Raw genomic sequence first — 21,060 nt, 5'->3', positions numbered from 1 at the left:
GCACAACATCACAGATAACTTGATCTTTGAAAGATCCCCCAATTGATAGATTGATAGTACATTGCTTAGTGATTGGAACCTCACCCCCTTCTTTAAACCAAGAGATTTTATAAGTTTTGGCAAGTGGTTTTGACTTTAATTTAAGCTTGTCAACCAGTTTTTGAGAAACAATATTTTCATAACTCCCACTATCTATCATAAGAGTACAGATTTTCCCTTCGATTGTGCAAGTTGTTTTGAATATTTTTCTTCTTAGCCACCTATAACCTTTGTCAATTTTTGTTGTTAAGACTTGTCGAATTACCAATAACTCTTCACCTTCATCTCCTTCAACATCAACCTTTTCTACTTCATTATCATTTTCAGATTCAGTTTCATTTACTTATTCTTCTTCCTCCAAGTTTTCATCGTTTCCAATGAGATTATTTCTTGGTGGATTGTTTTTCCTACAAGTGGCAGATAGACCACTTTAAGCCATTGATGTATATTGAAACAGTTTTCTCTTCAGATTCATTTAAATCATTTCTAGATTGAAGTTTATAAAACATTTCAGTGAATTCTTCAGCTGACTGATTTCCTTTTCGCAAGTTATTAAATTCTTGGAATATTGTTCGAGCATGATCAGTTGGCAAAAATTTTCCTTTCATTTTTTCCTTCATCCTTTCCCAGTTTTGGACTTTTTCTTTTCCTCTCCTAAACCTATTATTTTGAAAGTTTTTCCACCAAGTAAAGGCATGACCAGATAGTTTTAGGCTAGCAAAGCGAACCTTCCTATTATAAGGTATTTCTTTCACTCAAAAAATTAATCCATCTTTTCTACCCACTCAAGGAATTGATCTGGTTGAAGTTTTCCCTCAAAATTAGGAACATCAATTTTAATTCCATGATCCCAATTTCTTTGTTGCCTGTTTTGATTTCTAGGAACCTCCTCTTACTTTCAGAATTTTGCACATTAGGATTAGCATTATTAACATTCAGGTTTTCAATTACTTCAGCCATAATATTGATTTGTTGTTGTAAATGATACAGTTGTTGCATTAGATTTTGCCAATCCCCCGGATTATTAGCCATCTTAGAATTTAAGAAAAGACCCACCAAACAAAGACAAGAAACCAACAAAACACACCAACCAAGGATAAGAACATGCACTGATACCAAACTTGATGCAAGCAAACTAGATTGAAGAAGCCAGATAAGGAGAACGAAGGGCAAAACTTTAAGCAAACTCGATTCAAATAGTAGCAATCATCTATAAGCACAAAACCGACTGAAAAACACTAAAAGAGAGATCAAAAGAAACAAAAGAAATTTAAAACGTCGCTATCCTCAGAACAACCGACAGAACGGTTTCCTCATATGCATAGAAATGTAGGTTAAGTAAAGTATGTGCTTAGGGCTAGCAAACCAATGGTCCACCACAGCAAGAAAGTCCAAACGTCCAACCAAACTCCTCCAGCAAATGCTCCCAATTCAGCCAACAAACATCACCTTAGCTCAAGAAGAAGGATACAAATGGAGTGGAACTTGTGTAGAGAAGAAAGAGGTAAGAAGCCCACAAACGAAATAGAGAAGAAGAAGAAGTGGACAAAGCTCTCAAGCTTTCCAAGAAGAAGAAAACCCTCAGGTTTTTTTAAGAGACTAAGCTCAATCAAATTCGACAGCCTCTTCCTTTAAAATCATCTTCTATATATAGGCAAGAGAGGGGAACCAAACAACCATAATGAAAGGCCAACAACCACCACATCAGACCCCAAACGGCACAGCAAAAACAGAGAAGAGGGCTCACGGGAACCAAGCAGGAATTCCACGAAACCAAGCAGACAGCCGCGAAATCGAGCAGATAGCCGCGGAACCGAGAAGCCAGTCGTGGGAACCAAAGGGGCAAAAACATGGGAAATCACCCAACACAAGAAAATGAGAAGACAAAGGGTAGGAGAAGAGGCAAGTCCACTCCAAATTGAATCCTTGAATTAAATCATACTTTTTTGGAATAATGAGCTAGGAAGCTCAATAAATCTCCCAATAAATGAACTAAACTTCAGCTCAACATTAATGAGCTAACAACTTAGAGAATAAAGCTCAACACCAATAAACCACCACCTCCCAACATCATCTTCAGCTCAAATCGAGAACCATAAGCCAACCCGAGAACCAGCAGCAGCCCAAGGGACCCAACAAGCTAGTAAACCAAAGGTCTACCAAAGCCCAAGCACAACCTACCATTATCATTGGATGCTTTCCCATCATTGGATAGCTAAAAAAAATATAAAACTAAATTAAAAACTAATGTTCAATGCTTGATAAATAAAATACAAAAATCAAGATTGCATCATAGGTGCATCTATATTAGTAATGTAATATTCACTCTGCATCTATGATGCATTGACACGGACACGTCGACACGAACATGACACAACACGGACACGGGACACGAGATTTTTTAAAAATATAGGACACGGTTGCGGCGTAGACATGGCATAATAATTTTTTAATATAATATATTAAAATTAAGATGACATTATATTAAAAATGACAAGCAATAACAAATCAATTTCATGATAACTTGTTTAACTTATAACATAAAGATGTTTAATACAAAATGTCCAATACAACAACAAAAATATAAGCAAAAAATCATTTGGTACAACATGAAGGTCCAATTACTCAATAGAGGGAATGATAGAATTTGATTCAGAGGTTGATCTTTGGCCTTCAATATCATCATCATTAAATATCATTGCTTCCAACTCTGGTTCATCTAGAGAAAGATTTGCAACCTCAAATAATCTCATATCATCAAGGCACTCGAACCCATCTTCAGCAACATCCCACATCTTATTATCACATGTCATATAAAGTAGGTTTTTTTTGGATATTTTCTATTTGAACTACTATCCTTCAAAATAGAAATTATAATTGATATGAAGTGAAATCAAAATATCTCAATAATAAGAAAATATGAATACGACAATATGAATACAACAATATACCGGTTTGTCGGCGGTCCAAGGGGGCGCTGCCCCCTGGCGGGGTTCGACCTGCCAGGATAAGAGTAATTTTGAAGTTCTGCTTGTTTTTAAAGTTCGCAAGTTATTTGTATGAAAAGATACCGAGCGGTATCGAGCATGTACTGAGCGGTACCGAGAATGTACTGAGCGGTACCGAGCATGTATTGAGCGGTACCAAGCATGTACTGAGCGGTACCGAGCATGTACATTAGCTTTTTTTTGGTAAGTTTATAAAAACAATAATTAATATTTCAGGCGTCGAGAGTCAGGCGTCGATGCCATTTATCAGTCACTGAGAGAGAAAATGAAAATACCTTCACTGCCAAAAAGAAATTAAAATGAGAATATTGGATGATTGGGTATTAAGTGCGGACATTGATTTGGTGTCGTGGATAGGAAATAAGAAATTTAGTTTAAATCCCGCAAAATACAAGAAATTATATTTAAAAAAATTCATGATAAGCGTGTCGGATACGCGACACGCGTATCCAATTTGCATTTAATATTTTTTAATCAGACATGTTTTCGACGTGTTCGACACGTGTCAGAAGAGTGTCGTGTCGGACACAGTGGCGGACACTGCACGCCTCTTTGAGGATGTTATGAACCGGTTGGTGGCCGGTTCAACCGAACCGGCCACCCGTCTAATATTAGACGTCGCGACCCATCCAGGGTCGTTGTTTTTCGCGAACGACACAAGAGAGCGGAACGGGCGGACGACCGAGGGCTTCGTGGGAGAGCGAAGTAAGTTTCGTTTTTTCAATTTTAGCGAATAATCTTCTTCGATGATAAGAATCGATCATTCCTTTTCTTTCTCACAGTTAAAGAAGTGCTATTTTGGGAGAATTAGCATCGAGAGGGAAGAAACGATCGAGAGAAAAATAAGGAAAAATGTTTGTTGAATTTCTTTCGAATTTTCTTATAAATTCTTCTCCTACTTCGTTTAAAGTGAGCGATATATTTCTTGAAAGATAGGGAAGAGATTGTAGTGAAAAAAAGGAAATTGGAAGAGAAGGGATTTTGGGAATTTGAGAAGTTCTCAATTGTAAGTGAATTATTAATATTTGTTATCGAATCACAATTTTATTTATATGAAAATCATTGTATGAATTTAGGTTTTAGAAAGTGAAAGATCAAGTTGTATGCGTTGATCCTGCGAGAATTCAACAGGAAGAAGGGAAATTGATTCAAGTTTATATCAAGCATCGACGACCTGAAAAGTTCAAAGTGGGTATTTATAAAAGTTTAAATTTATTTATTTCAATTCTATTTTCATTTAGAAAGAAGTATAAGCGAAATTATTTAGATTTATGATTTCTCCTACTTTTGGAGAAATGATTAACTAAAATAAGCAACGACATGTATGAGTACAATTATGGAAAAGAAAAAGGATATGTTATGAGTATATCAAAGAAATAGAAAGTAAAGTTTAGAAAGAAAACATACACATGTATATGATTCGTATATGCAAATGATAAGTAATATTTATAGAGATACACGTAAGATATGTTGTATGCAATTGTATCAATAATGATGAAAATGAGAAAAGAAAAGAAAATAAAGAATAAAGGAAAAGGGTATTGAAAACGATAGGAGTCACCCCCTTATGGTACTGGCTGGGGACGCCGTACTCGTGCACAAAAAAGGAAAAGGAAATTTCTATGGAAATGGGAAAAGGAAATCAAATGGAAAAGGTTGTACCTTTGGGTACTTTGAGACGGTGCTCCTGTGCAAATTAAACGGGAAAATGAAATATAAATGAAATATTAAAGATAACAAATGCTTCAAATTATTTTAAATGAAAATATTCAAAGAAGAAGTATTAAGTTAATGGAATTGAAGAAGAAACAAGATTAAGAATAGAGATAGGAATATATGTTAAATGTTATATTATAAGATAAATTTATATATAGTTACCCACTGAGTATTAACTTAGTAAACTCAAACACAAGTTTAAAATATTTCAGGAAAAGTTCCTAGAGGAAAAATAATGGCTGAAAGAGAAGAACATATACAGAAGACGATGTGCAAATGACAACAGGTAATAATAGGTAGTTGTTGTTTCTCGTCTTATTCATATTGATTGTGCGTGGAGTTATTATTGTTTAATTTGTTGTAGATCTTTATCGTCGACTTCCGTACCCCGCCTCGTTAGATCGAGCTTCCGGCCGGGTCGTGACAGAGGAGGTGCATCATAGCTCTGCATTTCTACATGTTGTAATTAGTATGAAACTGTAATGTATCATTATTTCCACATGTCATTCTTTGTGAGCATGGGAGTTGTTTTATATGCTGCTGTGTTGTAATTTTATAAAAAAGACATGAAACTATCCAGTATTATATACTAATATTAAAATGCAACAATATTGATTTCCTTGATAATAATATAATATATATAAATATAATATATATATATATATATAGTAATGATGAGGGTATCAACAAGAGATTCTGGCGCGTCTACCACAGGAGGAACCGTAGATCGACGGCTATGATTAAGAGTATATTTTATGATGAATTTTATGTATTTCTTATGCTTATATTTTAGTCTTTCACATTATACCCCTATGCGAGATTAGTTTGTGTTGTAGCCCGATGGCATTTTAGTATTCGAGTCTCTTTTATTTTGAGGCCTATATACATAGGCCTTTGCTATTGTATGAGGATGATTAATGAAATTTTTTTTGCATTCGTGTTCTCTGGAATGTTGAGAGCTCTACAAAGGAGAAGTCCCTAGGTGAGGGCAAAGCAACTCCCACCAGTCGCACGAAGAGTCTGAGCTCTCGATTTCCCCCTTCCCCCTTCCTTTCCTCCACCCTCCTAGCCGAAACTACTCCTCTCCTTCCCCTTCCCCCCCCCTCCCTAAACCGCCGACCCAAACCCTCCATTCTCCAAACCATCGGCGACAAAGGCCCTTCCCCCTCCCATAGTCGTCGGCCCAAAGTCTCCACCCCTAGCCATAACCCTAACCGCCGGCTCTAACCCTAATTCTCTCCCCTAAGCTGCCTACCAACCCCTCCCTTGGCTCCAAAAATTCAAAATCGAATATTCTAAACCCTTCCTAATTTATCCCCTTTAACTTTGGAAACAATTTTAATTCAGATTCAAATATATTTGAATTTGAATTTTGTTTCCTAAATAAGGAGCCATATTTTAGGAAAGTCCCTTGAAACATGCTTATTTGAATTTTAAATAGGATTGGATTTAAAATATTTGTTCCTATTTTAGGATTCTAAATAAAGCAAGCATTAACTCTTCCCCTCAAAAACCCCAATTCCCCCCAACAAAGCCGTCGGCCCCTCCCTCTTTCCCTCTCTGATACATTGTTTCTCTTTCCCTCTTTGGAACCCAATCAAAGCCCTCATCAATTCTCCTCCCTTACACCTCTTCTCCCATGATTGATATGTCATTTAAGGAAGAAGACAAACAACCTCCCTCAGCCTTCTTACTCATGAATGGCCGATCCAGAGCATGATCATGGATTCGTGTATGACCCTCAAGGACGAGTAGATGTTCTTCATCTCCCTTTCTTTGACATCGATTTCGAGATCGACCACTTCGTTGAAAACTACATAGATCGGATCTTCTTCACCTTGAAAAACACCATCGACGAGAATCAACTTCCCCTTTAGTGGCAGATCCTCCAACACCCAACGGCTATCTCCTCTCCAAATAACTCTTCATTGAGCAATATCGTAAGTGTTTGCTATCTTGTGGTGGCATTGTTAGTATTGTGTAAATTATTCTTCAGCTGAACTACTTGAGAGTATCAGTGAGATAAACTCAAGGCGACCGTTTTAATTGTTAACCGGTGAATTCTTGTAATTGAAAAATTAAGCACCTAATGCTTTTGTTCTTATTTTAAATTCTCCCTACTCCCTACTTTATATTATAACTACATGCTATTATTTCATCTTTAACTGAGAAATCCTAGAATCTAATCTTGTGAAACATTAAATTTTAATTAGCAAGCTTAATAACTTTTTATTATTTCACTGCAATTCCTGCAACTGCTTTATGTTTCACATCAAGTAAAGTGTCACACAACACTTGAAGGAAAAAATAACGATCAGGTAAGCCTGAAAAAAATGTCATGTTTGCTAATACGCAGGTGGGGGTAGTGAACCTGATAGAAGAAGCGCGACCTTGGTATGATATGAAGCCTACGGGTGATTGAGGCAGTGCGACCTCATGAGCTTATGGGGGCTATAGACTTAAATTTAGGCATCTAGACATGACATATTCTGAGGCTGAAATGAGAATTATGAAAGAACATAAATCTATTTCTGATTATCTATCATAATGTTTGATACAACGTTTTAAAAGGCGAAATCGGGAATCGAGGCGTTTTGGCTAAGCGAGGCGAGGCGTAAGCCTCGAGGCGGATCGAGGCGTAAGCCTAAAAAATGATAAAAATAAAGTAATTAACAGTGCTGAGCATGTACCGCTCGGTACCGAGCATGGACCGCTCGGTACCGAGCATATACCGCTCGGTACTGAGTGGTACTAGCTTGGAACTGAGCGGTACTGGCTCGGTACCGAGCATGTACTGAGCAATATCGAGCATGTACCTAGTGGTATTGGCTTGGTACCGAGCGTGTACCTAGTGGTACCGAGCATGTACTGCTCAGTACCGAGCGGTACTGGCTCGGTACCGAGCATGTACTGAACGGTACAAGCTACTCAATAATTATTATTAATACTATTAATTATATATTTAATAATATATATTTTAATTTATATTAACTAGGCTAATTATATTAATATTTAATTAATAATTATATTACTAATTAGTCAATTAATTTATGCACTAATTATACTATTAAGTATTTAATTAATTTGCTTAATTATTAATATTTAAATTATATTAATTAAGTTAATCAATAATAACTTAGCTGCGTCTAGGGTTTGCCTTTTATCTTCTCTTTTCGTCCTTGTTGTTCGGCTTTGTTGCTTCATAAGAGGTGTAGAGATTACACGCGTCGCTTCTTTGGCTCCTTTGTGGCTGTTCGACTGCGCTCCTTCGACGACTTTCCCTTCCTGTCGGATCATAAATTAAGACATTTTGATAAGAAGAAACAACGGGAGCTCATTGGCTCGCTGGCTTTGAAGGTAAATTTCTCCCATTCGAGGCGCTGACTCGATGCGCCTCGGCGCCTCTCATATTGAGGCGTACGCCTCCGTGGAAAAAGGCGTAAGCCTCGCCCGGACGTTCGAGGCTTAAGCCTCAGTTTGCTTGACCTCCGCCTCGATTTGAGGCGCGCCTCAAGGCGTCCGTCTCGAACGCCTTTTTAATCGATGGTTTGATGTACACATTGGAAAACAACTGACAATGGAGTATTTACATGCAATGTATCATTTTCATATGAAATGAAATTAGCCTAATGTAGTGATAATAATATAACATTCTACATAGCTCTAATAGGTAGCAATATGTTCACCTAATACATTATAAACTATTGTACAAAATTTATGTTAAAAAAATTATAGACGGTTTTCTTACATTCAATTGTTAATGCTCATGTTAAATATTGTTTTCCCTATACTTGATTACTATATTAGAATTGCAAAACTTTTTGGGCATTGTAACTCACGAGATTATTGTTTTGGTTGTTCTTACAGGAAAGAGGAAGGATAAGGTTGTGCAAGAATAGTGACAGATTCAGTTTTTATTTTATGTTTATTTTTGTCAATATAAGAAAGGCCTGGTTTAAGGTTAGTAGGCTGTGAATAATATCATGTTATGATTTTCTTTTAGTTGCTTTGTAGACGAAAATTTCTGGAAATAAAATTTTGGACATCTTCCGCTTATGAACGATGTTTTAAATTTTCCTTTATACCTGTTGTAATTTGAAGGACATAAATTGTATTGAAATGCAAAGTAGTATTATTGAAAATGATTTAAAGTCTCTTAATTGTTGCACTTCGTGTAGAGTGTTTGTAGTAAGGTCTACGTGAGGCGTGACAACAAACTTGTAGTGGCTAGGTAGAGGGTGATATGTAAGAAACTTGTAAAACTTAAGTAGAGAAATTTATCCCACATCTCAAGTCTCAACACAAAAACTCAATCAATCCAAAAATATTATAATTATGATTTTAAAGCTATTAAAATTTTATATTTTAAAAATAGATTTATTAAATATTTTGAAGTTTTTTAAAAATATAAACTAACAAATAATGTGAAACTGAAACTTGTAAGATGAGAATGAAACGAAAATTAAAATTTAGCTCTATATCTTACATACCAACTTTAATCTTATTACTCGGGACATCTATACCATCATTAGTATGTATAATTTTATCCAAGGTTTCTAATCCTATGAAGCCATTTTATCACAATTGATAAATCACGATCAATTTCATATCCATGAATTTCAAAAACTGTGAAAAGGATCATTGTTCTAATAATTAACTAAAACTGAGATACAAATATAAGAGCATTTTGTCTTAAATTAAGAAAAATGAAATATGGCGGACATGACTGTTTTTCCTTCTTTTGCCCATTTACAATGATAAATATATCAAATACCTAAGTCAAATTCAACTTCCTTCACATGACTAACGAAATGTCTAAACAATTGCAGCTATTCCCACTCATCAAGAGCTTCATGCATCATCGAATTTTACCCAGAAATTGTTAGATGAGTTCTCCAAAAGCATTTAAGCATGCATAGCACCAAAATGAAGCACTCTAAGGCCTTCATCAACTACAATAATAATAGTGTAGAAACTAACCTTCTTAGAAAAATATTCAAGCCGGGCATCATCAGTATCAATTATTGAAGAGGCTTCAAATCTCTCATACGCCTGTTATAAGTTGAAAATAAGAAACTCGGTAATAAGTGAGGCTTATACCTAGCAGCAAAACATAAACATATAATAGTGCATAGAAGCCATAGAAAAAAAAAAAAAAAAAACATTCCCTTGGGCATCATCAGCATAAGAAAATAAAATTACAAAACTATCAAAAGCATGATTATGGTTGCATCTATAGATTCGATTGGCATAAGTAGCATGAATACAAGCACTGAAATGCCTCACAATCATTCTTGCAAAATATCTAAATTAAATTTGGAAATTAGTTTAGGCTGGACAATAGTTTAATTAACGAATAATTAAAAATTAAATTTTATGAAGATCATTATAGAATATTATTTACAACTTCAGAAATTCTTCAGATAAATATTATTCACATAGAAACTTAACAGATCAATTTACCTGGCGTACTTGAAGCAAAACCTTGTGAAGAACACCTTTATGCTTGCTAATCAACTTCAACTGACAAAAAAATATGATATATATGAAACTGCAAGATTTTTAAAAGGATATATTTAAACTTGCATACCTTCCCTTCATAGTTAACACAAAGTCGGTTGAATAGTGCATTCATTTCTGAAACGTCAGTAAGATAAAAGCAATGTAAAACTATTAGCAGCAGATTGTTTCAAAACAATAACATGACCAAAAAAAGGTTTACAAAAACTGCAGTAATAAAAGAAATGTACAAACTGCAAAGAGGAAGCACTTTAATCCACAAAAGGATTATAATGAGCACCTTCAAAGAGGCGAAACCAACCCTTTTCTTAAAAACTTTTAAGGATTATAGGATTATCTGAAATCATTCTGTAAACATAACTCCCAACAGTGTTATTAAAAACACGCTTTAGTAATGAAGTAAAGTGATATGCTAGTCCTGCGCATTGTTTGCCTGTGAAATGCAAGCTTGCACGGGCGTCATGTTGTAGCGATGTGAGCTTGGCCCTGGAACAAGGAAATCCTGGTTCAAATCTTATGTTTCAATTTAGCATTGTCGCAATAATAAGGCACAAACATTTGTTTATTTTTGTTATTTCTCATAGCCAATAAATTGTTGTTTGTTGATTCTCTATTCTCTCTAGCTGGAACTATTATTTTCTTGGTTGTTCTTCTCATCACTCTATGTTGCTTGGTAGTTTTCTTTGACTCTTCTCAGCAGTTTTTATTGTGGGCACTAACTTCTCGCTCATAAACTTCTTCTCAATAATGCTTGTCAATGCCTCATTCAAGCTCTCTCAGTTCATACTACCCCTACCTAATAATTTCTAACTAGTTGCTCAATCTTACGACTATTCTTCATTTCCAAGTATTCATTTATCAATTTAATATTTATGTCTTTGATTTTCTTTTGTTGGATTTCAAATAGCTCAAAATTGCTCCTTTAATATTTTATTTATTAATTAAAACTTATTGCTTGATGTGATTTAATTTTGATTGAAAAAATGACCTATTGTATACACATGCTATATGTATGCATGAATGCAATTCATAAAAGCGCCGCAAATGTTTGTGCCCTATTAAAGCAAAAATGAACCATTGCGCATTGCGTTGGGCTTAAAGCTTTTTAAAAACCTGATTTCAGATTGATTTCTGCAGTCTCAAATACAAATTTGTGTTTTTTTTCCAGTTTCACACATTTTGCAAAGGATTAATTTCAACCATACCTTACCCCAATGTTTCCATAAAAGTTTACAATCAAGCCAAAGTGCTTCTTCTTATTTAGCTAAATACCTAGTAAGTGTCAACATCATTATTTAGCGAGTAATAACTCCTTGATTATAATTTTTTAGCTATTTAAATAAGGTCACAAAAACCAAAATAACACACTTCTTCACTACAAAATTAATCATATTTATAAATAAAAAGAATTTCAATTATTTGATATTATCAGAATTACTAATACAGATAATAATTGTTACATGTAAATAAATTAAAAGATCAAAGCTGAATATATGACTCTTTCCTTCATTCAGAAGTATCATCATGTTTAAGTCAGTTAATGCCAGGACAAATACTGACATTACAATACTCATTGTACATATAACGCAAGCATAGAAATTGTCTATTATTTAAATTTTTTATTTTAACAAATTAAAATAAATTAAATTTTAATAAAATAAAAAAATTTTGAAACATCAATTATAAAAGATGAATAAAAATGACATTGAATAGATGCCAAAATGTCAAAACAACCGAAAACATCAAAACTAAAGCACATTTGATTTTCTTTTTTTCTATTTTAAAAAAGATGAACTTAAGTAGATGAAACATGTACGACAAGTTATTTCATTTCTTGTTCCTTATATTAAATAAAATGGATGTTTCCTAAAGGGCACTTTCATGTAGAACACACACAAATCTTAATAATTTATTAAGAAAATAATCAAAATAGTTCCCCAAACTATCTATAAAAGAACAAAATGGTCCCCACAATGTAAAAATCTCAATTTAGTCCATAGCCTTTTTGAATAGGAACCAAAATGGTCCTGCCATCCAACTAATAGAAATTAGAACTAAGGGTGTTAAAAATGGGGATTTTTTAATATATTTTTTTCTTTTTGAATATGTTAGTAGATTTAAGTATCTAGATCTTGCCAATATGTTCAATACCCCATATAAAAAAAATAAAAAATACAATACTAGTCACCGTGCTTAGGAAGCTTTGGTTTCTCCTATTCATCGTTGCTCGAGGGAATCTTCACTCTTTATCGCTATTAGGGGGATTTTTTGTCCACTCCTCTTCATCTCTTATGGTCGGAGAAGCTTCATCGAGCACAGGAACAAATACAGTAGTCTAGTACGGCTGGCTCCTAAGAGAGGTAATATTACTACTCATCCCTTCTCCAATAGATGCAACCTAAAAAATAATCTTGGTTCTAGGAATGCAAATTACAACCTTCGTTTCAATATAACTTAAACAAATACAACAATAAATAAGACACGACATCACTTACAACTTCCAATAACACATGTCACAACAACACTTACAACTTTCAATAAAACATGACACAACAACACCTTACAACTTACAATAAAACATGTCAAGTAACACTTACAACTTTTAATAGTTTCGAGAACAAGCATACTGGTGGAATGATAATTGTGAAAACAAGAAATAGATAGAAGTCCAAGACGAATTAGTAGAGGGAAGGTAGAAGACGATAGCTTGCATGCTAAAAACCCATAGATTTCACATTCCAAAAATTCATCACAAATCTCTTTCTCATAAGAAAATCAGCCACATTATATATGAGAGGAAAAAAAAAGCATTAAATACTCTCCTAAATGAGCCAACCAAGTAGCCAATAAAATACACCCAAAACAACCACCATGAAGGTAAGTAAAAAAATCATTTATAGGGATCATCAAGGAGCAAAAGACGAGCAACCAACAGCAAGGAAATCGAGACAGCAGGGAATCCGAGCCAGCAGGGAATCTGAAAATAGTAGGGAAACTGAGCAGCCACCATGAGAAGACCAAACAACAATAAGGAAAAGACCAAACAACAGTAAGGAATTCAAACAGTAAACGAGGAAAACGAGTGGGCAATAGAGAAAATGATAAGACAACATGAAAAAGTAAAAGACAACAAGGAAATTAAGAGAAGCCACAAGAGATAGAGAGCTAGAAACATAAGTGAAAAATTAAGAAAAAAAATATAAAATAGAGAGCCTTGATTGCATCAATTCTCTCCTGGTGGAATAATCTCATCTCCTGATGAGAATGCCTCAGTAACATGCTGGAAGATATATGGACGACGATGTTGCAACTCCACAGCCAATTTGTTGATAAAAAGTTATGGATATCTTGGTTTGGTTTGTCAGTTTGAATGATGCAACCTAAAAAACAACATTTGTTCTAGGAATGCAAATTATAAACTTCCTTTCAATATAACTTAAACAAACACAACAATAAACATGACACAATGCCACTTACAATTTTCAATAAGACATGATACAACAACACTTACAACTTTAAATAAAACAAGACACAACAACACCTTAATACTTACAATAAAACAAGACACAAAAACACTTATAACTTCTAATAGTTTCGAGAAGAAAGATACAGATGGAATGAAAAATGTGGAGAGAAGAAATCGATAGAAGTCAAAGAAGAATTAGTGGAGGGAAGATAGAAGAGAATAACTCGCAAGCTAAAAACCCGTAGGTTTCACATTCCAAAAATTCATCACAAATATTTCTCACAAAGAAAATCAGCCACATTATATAGGAGAGGATGGGGGAAAATGCATTAAATACTCTCCTAAAGGAGCCACCAAAGCAGCCAATAAAATACACCCAAAACAGCCACCATGAAGGGAAGTAAAAACATCATTTATAGGGATTAACAAGGAGCAAAAGATGAGCAGCCAACAACAAGGAAATCAAGACAAAACAACAGCAGGGAATCCGAGCAGCTACAAGAGGAAACCAAACAGCAGCAGGGAATTCAAACAGTCAGCATGGAGAACGAGTAGACAACAGAGAAAAATGAGAAGACATCAGGGAAATTCTGAGAAGCCACGGGGGAGAGAGCTAGAAACACTAGTGGAAAATAAAGAAAATATAAAATAGCTAGCCTTGATTGCATCACCAACCTTCTGTGGTAGTCCCACTCCAGCTCCGAGGAAGCTATGCTTACTTGTCTCATGCTCAACCATCCGTCTCAGAATAGGGGTAAGTGTGATATAAAACAAAAATCCCACCAATTTGAACAGCGAGACCATCATGGTCCCTATTGAAAGATATTGGAGACTAAATAAGGATCTTTATATAATTTGTTATCATTTTGACCTTCATAAATAAAGGGACTATTTTGATCATTTTCTTTCTATTTATATAACAATCATCTTCATGCATATATCTATCAAATTCTTATCCAAATATAAAAATTTATAATAAACCAAGCCCATTCTTTTTGCTTATATCAAACTCTCAACAATTTGCTTGTCAACAAGCAAATGCAGAGGTTCCATAGTTTAAAGAATTAAACTTATAAACATGCATAATTTGAGTGGCATGTGCATAATTTTTCCTTCCTGAAAATATGAAAACACCTAAAAGCATGTTTCACAAGTTTAAAAAACATGCCTATTAACAGTTTAAATTAATAAGATATTAATTAGGGTAAATTAGCACATATTAAAATCATTAATATTTTTTTAGTACTTAATTATGATAATTATGTCTAAATTAGTAAATCAATTGAAATAATTTTTTTCATTAAATATTCAGGGTAATTAGAGATAAATTACAATTTTAATTAACATCATTAAGTTTCTTAGAATTTTTAATTAAAATATATAGCTCAAAAAAAACTAAATTAGTCTAATAGCATTTAAATATTGAAGATAATGAGAAATGAATTTTGATTTGATTAAAATTATAAGGACTTTAATTGTATCAAATTACATAAAATAAAAATCAGGTAACTAATTTATTTCTTAATTAATAATAATATTAAATAATTAATGAGTCATTTCTTCTAGCTAAAGATTAAATAAATTTCTAATTAAGTTTACTTATAAGTAATTATTATTAATTATTTGCTTAGGACATCAACAAGAGATTCTGGCGCGTTTATCAGAGGAGGCATCAGAGATCGATGGCCACGATCAGAAGCCTTTATTTTTTAAGCATTTTTATGTGTTGTTATTTTATATTTCAGTTTTTCCTATTTTACCCCTATGGGTAGTTGGTTTGCTATTGTAGCCCTATGGGAAATTTAGTCATTATCTTTTTTTATATTGAGGCCTATATATAAGGCCCCTTCTATTATATTTGGGATGATGATTTTGATGAATAAAATTTTGAGCTTTTCTCTTCTTCATTGTGGTGAGCTTTGAGAGAAGAAAAAGCACCCTAGGTGAGGGTAATTGCAATACCCGTCAGTCTTTGGAAGAGTCTGAGACTCGCAGCTCATCTATCTCCCTTTCCCCGCACCTCCGGCCACCTCACCGTCTCCCAACACCCACCGGCCTGCTCTCCCCATATTCCCCTATTTCTCTTCTCTAACCGAGCCCCTCGCCACCCCATAGACGTCGGCCTCCCTTGGCTCCTCCAGCCGTCGGCTGCCATCCAAAGCCCATAGCCGCCGACCCCTAGAGCTATATTTGGGATAGTTTGGAGTTTAAATTATTCCCTTTTCCTCTCTTAGAAAATTCTGAAATAAAATTCAGATTTTCTAAGTCCTTTGCCCACCTCCCTAGCTCTAAACCCTAGCTGCCCACCCTTTTCCTCTCTACCTAAGAATCCCCACTGTCGGCTCCTTCTCTCCCTGCTCCCTTCACAAACCGCCGGCTCCCCCAAGGTTCACAATAAAGAAGTTTCCCACGTTCATGGATGGTCGATCCTGAAGTCGACCACAGATTTGCGTACGATTCTCAAGGACAAATTGATATCTTTCAGTCGCCATTCTTCGACCCCGACTGGGAATTTGAAGATTCCATCGAAGAGTACATCAACCGCATACTATCTCATCTAGCCGAGATGATCGACGGACAACGACCACCCGGACAGTGGGAACTCATCAGACATCCACCTGTACCTCCTTCTCTGGCTACCTTCCTGTGGATCAAGACCGTAGGCGTCCTAACTCTCTTAGTGGTTTCGTTTGTTTTGCTGAAAGTCTCTCTCTGCTAAAGCCATTCATCGAGTGTGAGTGAGGAAGGAAACTTTAGGTGAAAGTTTTAAATATTAATCTGTGGATTCTTATTACGGCACATTTAGTTTTACTGTATTTTCTAATATTATTTTAAGTTGTTTTGTTCTCCAAAAAATTGCGACTGCATACCAAAGCAAAATGTCAATTGAGAATTCCTGAAATTAATTCTTGTGGCTCATTAATCTTAAAGTAGCAAGCTTTATGATAATTTCATTATTTCCTTGCAATTCCTGTTTGTTTCACATCATTATCACAGTTAATCCTGAAATAATTAATAAACTAATGATTGATTAGAGCATTCAATATTTAACTATTCACTTAGTTTAATCAGGGATCACCTAATTACTTATAGTAACCAATAATTACATATAGTTAATTCGAATTTTAATTAAGATAATAATTAAACTTGTTATAATGAAAATATAAATTATAATTTCATTTTGACTAATTAAATATATACACCAAATTAAAATCTTAATTAATCAAATGATTTATTAGTCACTATAAATTATAGTGATAACCTTAAATAACAAAAAATTAATAATACTTAATAATAATTATAACCTAAAGAGTTAATTACAAAAATTACATATGTATAAATTACTTTTTTTATATTATCGCATATGTTTTCAATAAAATTTGTATTATAAAACATATTTTTGTTATGTTAAAAAAAAAAAACAAAACAGCATTAAAAAAAATCTGCCATTTAGCATGTGTTTCAAAGTTAAGAAAATAGCATTAAGCACACGTTCAATAATGTTAAATAGACAACAAAATTTGCAATGTAAGCTAAAATAAGAAGATACACATTAATACACTATTAACATCATCATTGTAAATTTTTTCCATTTGGAATGAGTTGAGCTTGACCTTGCAATTCATTTTCAAAACTATAACTTCAGTTAATTCTAGTTTAGTTAGCATTGACCTATTGAACCAATCACATCAATTATATAAGATAAGGTCAACCAAAATGCCAAATCAAGTTAAGGTAGTGGAGAAAATTAAAAATTAGAAGCAAGATTATTTTTTCTTTTCTGTATAGAATACTGTGGACGACGCATAATTAGAATAGAAAATATTAAAGGAAATGTAATGCTTAAGTGAAGAACAAGACAAACAACAAATACATAGATTATTGTAACAGAATTTTAGAAGAAATAGTATTTTTTTTTTAAAACAGCAACAATAAAACTGAAGCATGGTGATACTTGCAGCTTTTGATAAGTCGAATCTCATTAACATAAAGGATATAGTTTGGAGGGGAAAATACTAAATAAAATAAAAGCAACCATGCCGCACGAACACAATTTTGGGAGATAAAATTATACCAATGGTTGGCCACTTCACAAAAAGGTTAAAGGAAACATAATTTGGAATCAATCATGTATTCTATTATTTGAATTCACAAGAAACCATTACCTGGAGTAACTAAATAGCCTAAAATAATTGTTTGGCGATAAAATCGTGCATGCCCTTCTAAGTACCTGTTCATGGACAGATCATTAGATAGAAGTCATAAAATAGTATATGCCATATAGTTAAAGAAGAAACATAATCAAAATATATGAAATTATGTAGAAATACTCCGTTTAACAAAAGAGCGGATTATTCACTAGATTAATCGTACATGCATCTGATTCGAGCAAAAATCTCCCTGGGGAGAGGGACCCCAAGAAAAATTCTTGATCACAAAAAAAAAGACAACACACTTAGCTAATTATAGGGAAGAACAAACTCTTACATTTCAAATAAGAAAAAACACACTTACAAACTTGACTCAATCAAGACAAGACTCTTACAAACTTGACTCAACCAAGACAAGACTTTTACAAACTTGACTCAACCAAGACACCCTAAGAAGGATACAGGTGGGGTGTAAACTTGCGGAGAGACGAAAGAGATTAGAAGCCGAGAATAAGGGTGGAAAGTACTCGCAAGTCTTTCCTAGAAGAGATGAGAAGAAGGTGGACAAAGCTCGCAATCTCTTCCAAGAAAATCCTAATGATTTCTTTTCAAAAATTAATATATCACTCTCTTTAAAACTTACAAAACCTATCATATTTATAGGTATGAAAGGGGAATACAAACATCAACATAATTGAATTCCCACAGGAATCCAAGCAACACAAAACGGAAACCCCCCCCCCCCAAAACTTCACAGGAAAACAGCCCAGCCAAGGCCCGAAGAGGCAGTCGCGAAAACCCAAGAGGCCAAGCACGGAACCGAGGCACCAAGGCACGGAAAAGGCACCCAACACGAAACACCAGTAACCACCGAAGAAGCCAAGGAGCCAAGGCACTGAAATAGCCAACCTGGAAGCCAAGGAGCCAAGCACGGAAAACAACCAACCTAGGGATTCCAAAAGCCATTTTGGAATCCCAAGGGACAAACTAAAATTTAAGATATAAAAACTATAAATAAAAATTACATAATTAAGATAATTAATGAACTAAAATCTAGCTAATAATGAGCTAACTCTTAGTTCAATAAATGAACTAAAAACCAGCTCATAAATGAGCTAAATTCCAGCTCAAGATTTATTGAGCTAGTAAGCTCAAGGGAAGTCAAAACCAAATATTTTTGGGTTTGATTTGACCCCCCCTTTGCCTACATCAGCATCTAATGAGCATCCAATACTAATAAGTATAGTTAGCATATTAGATGAAAAAAAATCAGAATAAGACCAAATATGACCCCTAAACTGGTAGATACAACCAGCCACATAAACTTCCATGATGGCCTAGTTCATGCCTTGGGACAGATCCGTAGCACTTTCAAGTAATGTATTCATGTACTAGTAATTACTCAAAATATTCATCCTTACCATATATGACTTAAAATTTATAAATTTTATATTAAATTAAACTCAGCTACTTGCGATTACGGGGTCACTTAACATAGAACCATGTTTTTTAAAAAAAATACAAATGGTCCCCTAAGTTTAATTTTGTGCTTCAATGAGGTACTTCCATAAAGGAATCATTAGTTAATTTCAGATTTCTAACTTGCCCTTCACTAACAATAGAAGCCGCAGAACATATAGGAGATAGATGAAGTACTAGAGACAATGGTTGGAGCTCCATCATACATTTTGTAACTTATCGTTCTCAAGGGCATGGGGCCAATTTTAGCGATCTGTGGTAAGGAAGACAAACACTTGAAACTCATCACAGAGACGAGTAATGTAATTAAAAGGTATTTTATCCCGAGCATAGCTTTGGGAAATTTATCAACATTGCTTCATTTATTGTTTCAAAGATGAATTCTATGCATTCAAATCATTTTTAGGGAAGCATACATTGTAATCTAATAGTTTTGATCAAGATAAATAATAAGCCATAATAATGAAATGAGATTTCACAAGGTTCCTATATCGTAATCTAGTGCTTTCATAGATTTTGAACATTCATAAATGATTATAGAGTTTAGATTGGTTTAAAATGCCAACTTTAAAGGCATAATGTGTGCTAATTATTCATTAGTTATTTTTCAGATTTCTAAATTGCCCTTCACTAATAATAGAAGCTGGAGAACATATTTGAGATGAAGTACTAGAGGCCATGATTGGATCCACATCATACATTTTACAACTTATCGTCTCTGAAGGGCATGGGGGTAATTTTAGTGATCTGTTGTCAGGAAGACAGACATGAAACTCATCAAAGAGACGAGTAATACAATTGGAGGGTATTTTATCCGATCATAGCTGTGGACAAGTTTATCAGCATTCTTAGGGGTTAGAAGATGAAGTCTGCACATTCAAATCATTTTTGAGTGAAGCATACATTTTGATCTAATATTTTGATCAAGATAAATAATAGGCCATAATAATGGAATGAGTTTTCACAATGTTTCTATGTCGTAATCTAGTTTTTTCATATATTTTTTACATTCATAGATGATTATAGAGTTCACATTGGTTTGAAATGCCAATTTTAAAGGCATAATGCGTGCTAATTATTGGTTGTAATGAGTGTTGAGAATACAAATCCCACATATTGATGACTTGAACGAAACAAGAAAGAAATTAGTGGAATCAACTTAAGTTTAACTACCCATTCATTCCATGATTTAATTCCTTTATATGACAGAAACAAAAAAGGGAGGCCGCATCCACGTATTAGTGACTTGGAGGGATATTTGGCGCATTCAAGTGGGTGAGACAAGCTAGAGTGGAATGTATGCATACAGAATTTCTTACATGGGGTCGGAGATCATTTAATAAGAATGGTGATAATGCTTACTCTTCCCAAAAAGAAGGGAAAAATATATTTTTTAAAAGCAACCTATGGTGCAATTACTGCAATAAGAAAAAGCATATCAAAGAGAATTAATAGAAACGCCACAGAAAACTTTATGGCTATGGCGAAAAAAAAAAGAGACCAATTGAAAGAGCAAGTTTGTCTCATTGATCCAAGACGCAACTTATGAGAAATTAATAAGCTACGGTTTCAACTCCCTAGAAAAATCTTTCGACTCATACTCTCTAGTTTAAAATGTTATGAATTCTAACTATTGTATTTTAATGCCTCAAGTAGTTCTCCTAAAATTTGAATGGTAGAT

General features: G+C 34.2%; 1 protein-coding gene across 3 annotated transcripts in view; it reads right to left on the bottom strand.

Annotated features, from left to right (window-relative positions):
- LOC110108953 (digestive organ expansion factor homolog) overlaps nt 1-21,060 on the bottom strand; it is a 90,374-nt gene that overhangs the window by 16,258 nt on the left and 53,056 nt on the right. For all 3 annotated transcript variants that reach the window (XM_020839820.2, XM_028691812.1, XM_028691811.1), the window contains 4 exons: nt 17,916-17,980; nt 10,354-10,400; nt 10,227-10,286; nt 9,744-9,815 (listed from right to left, as the gene is read on the bottom strand). In XM_020839820.2, coding sequence (XP_020695479.1) covers nt 9,744-9,815; nt 10,227-10,286; nt 10,354-10,400; nt 17,916-17,980 — 244 coding nt within the window. The remainder of the gene's footprint in view (nt 1-9,743; nt 9,816-10,226; nt 10,287-10,353; nt 10,401-17,915; nt 17,981-21,060) is intronic.

This window comes from Dendrobium catenatum, unplaced genomic scaffold (genome assembly GCF_001605985.2).
Source record: "Dendrobium catenatum unplaced genomic scaffold, ASM160598v2 original_scaffold_71536, whole genome shotgun sequence".
Lineage (NCBI taxonomy): Eukaryota > Viridiplantae > Streptophyta > Magnoliopsida > Asparagales > Orchidaceae > Dendrobium > Dendrobium catenatum.
The sequence above is the reverse complement of the archived record's forward strand: the minus strand, read 5'-3'. Positions and strand labels throughout refer to the sequence as shown.